The 1940-nt window shown below is 28.4% G+C and overlaps 1 protein-coding gene across 1 annotated transcript; it reads right to left on the minus strand.

The window, feature by feature from the left end:
- Window positions 1–3: 3 nt before the first annotated feature.
- LOC112466005 (fatty acid synthase-like) lies at window positions 4–1720 on the minus strand (the record flags this gene model as incomplete). The annotated part of the gene is made up of 4 exons (XM_025033844.1): window positions 1531–1720; window positions 1056–1373; window positions 411–904; window positions 4–16 (listed from the first exon to the last, which is right to left on the minus strand). Coding segments are annotated over exons 1-4 (975 nt in total), but the record flags the coding sequence as incomplete, so codon positions are not given.
- Between the last annotated feature and the right edge of the window lie 220 nt (window positions 1721–1940).

Raw genomic sequence — 1940 nt, forward strand, 5'->3', positions numbered from 1 at the left:
TTCTGAATGATCCCATCTGCAAACGTCATTAGAAATTATTATACAATCTTCGTGTAAACGAATTATTGTAGAAATTACTCAATTCAAGATTTGATGTAAAATTAAAGCACAGATTCTAAAATATCACTGTTATCTGCTCTTTGTAATAGGCATAAAAAAATTAACATATGTATAAGAATACATTTACCTTTGAAATAAGTAAAGAGATAGAATGTCTTCAAAATACGGAGATGTGATTTTGAAATTAGATGATAAAACTAACCAAATTCGAAAAAAAGTTCAAAGTTCTAATTCGCTATTATATTGAACATGTTCTCTTCTGACTATTTCACCTAAATATTTCAAGATTTATAAAAGTGTTTGTTTTTCGATAATTTGTCCATTTGAGCCTAAACGAAAAATATGCATACCTTATAAGAGGAGAAATCATTGTGGTACCACGGCTTACAGGAAATTCCACTGTCGGATAGAGATTTGCAATCTGTGGCTGCAATCCTGCGTTATAAAGTTTTCCAATTGATTCTAAAAATATCTCATTATTATGATCCTCGGTTCGTTCATATAGCGCTACGTTTGTTACTGTAGAGTATAAATAATTGTTCAAAATGTGTTGAAGAATATTCTGAGGAGATATTTCAATCGTCACTGTATCTCTTGGAACTGAACGTATCGTCTTTGCGAATAACACCGGAGACAAGAAGTGATTTGTATAATATTTTGAACATAAAGGTATAGTATTGGAGTACTCATTTGAGGATGTTGTCAGCCACTTTGAGCTGTGAAACTTTTTTTGTGGTAATGTTTGGTTCAAGTATTCTTCAGACTTAGCAACAGCAGGTTTGATGTAACGACTATGAAAAGGTATATAACCACAAAAAATTTCTTTTATAGATATACTATTCGCCTAAAAGAAAGAATAAAATCTAAATATTATAAAAATATTATAAAAAAAATAGAAATACAAATATTATTAATTGCTTGTTTTAATAAAACAATTAAAGAAACTAAATAGAAAAAAGATTATATTGTTTATATTATTGTTTATTAATATATACCTGCAATTTGGTCAGGAATGTTTTTATAGAATTCGTTGGTCCGCTTACAATAAAATTAGAAGAACTATTGTAACAAGCTATATCGATATCCGAAGGACACATAACTTTTAAGGTTTCAAGGTCGAGATTAATTTCAGCCATAGAGCCATTAATTATTTTCGACTCGTGAAGGGCTAAACCGATGAAATATGCCGACAGAATCGTTTCTTTGGCCGATAAACATCCATCGGCATATCCACAGATTAGTTCACCGATGGAGTGACCGATTATAAAATCGGGGACTACACCAATAGATGTTAAAAGATCAACTAATCCAATCTGCGATACACATAAAAGAAATAGCTTTCTATTTGGTTTAAATAAAGATTAGAATTATAAAGTAATTATAAAGTAATTTTTATATTTATATATTTGTATATACATATATACATATATAGTTTAATTTATGAAGGCAAATAAAGAGTTTTTTTCTTACCTGTAGTCCAATAAGACTCAATAAAAAATTTAAAATATTATCAAAAATATTTTTATTATCACTTGTTAAGATATCTGTAAGTGATATGCCGTAAGATCTCAAAACGATACCACATTTCTGGATTGCCTTGGCAAACACTGGAAATTTCATTAGAGCGCGACCTATGAAAATGTTAATAAAATTTCTAAATTTCAATATACAGATATGTACATGCATCCGCGTTTAGATATTTAGATTTTTTTAGTTATCGGTAAGGGTACGTAAAAAACTGTAGCCTCTTCCCATATAGTTGTATTTGTTCTAGGATAAAATTTAATTTTACTTGTTAACTGTAATAAATTAAGTTTTTAATAAATAATAAGCAATATAAATCAAACTTTTATGTATATATTATTATAAGTTTGATAACA

The sequence above is a fragment of the Temnothorax curvispinosus genome, unplaced genomic scaffold (genome assembly GCF_003070985.1).
Source record: "Temnothorax curvispinosus isolate PA1 unplaced genomic scaffold, ASM307098v1 QBEX01015759.1, whole genome shotgun sequence".
NCBI lineage: Eukaryota > Metazoa > Arthropoda > Insecta > Hymenoptera > Formicidae > Temnothorax > Temnothorax curvispinosus.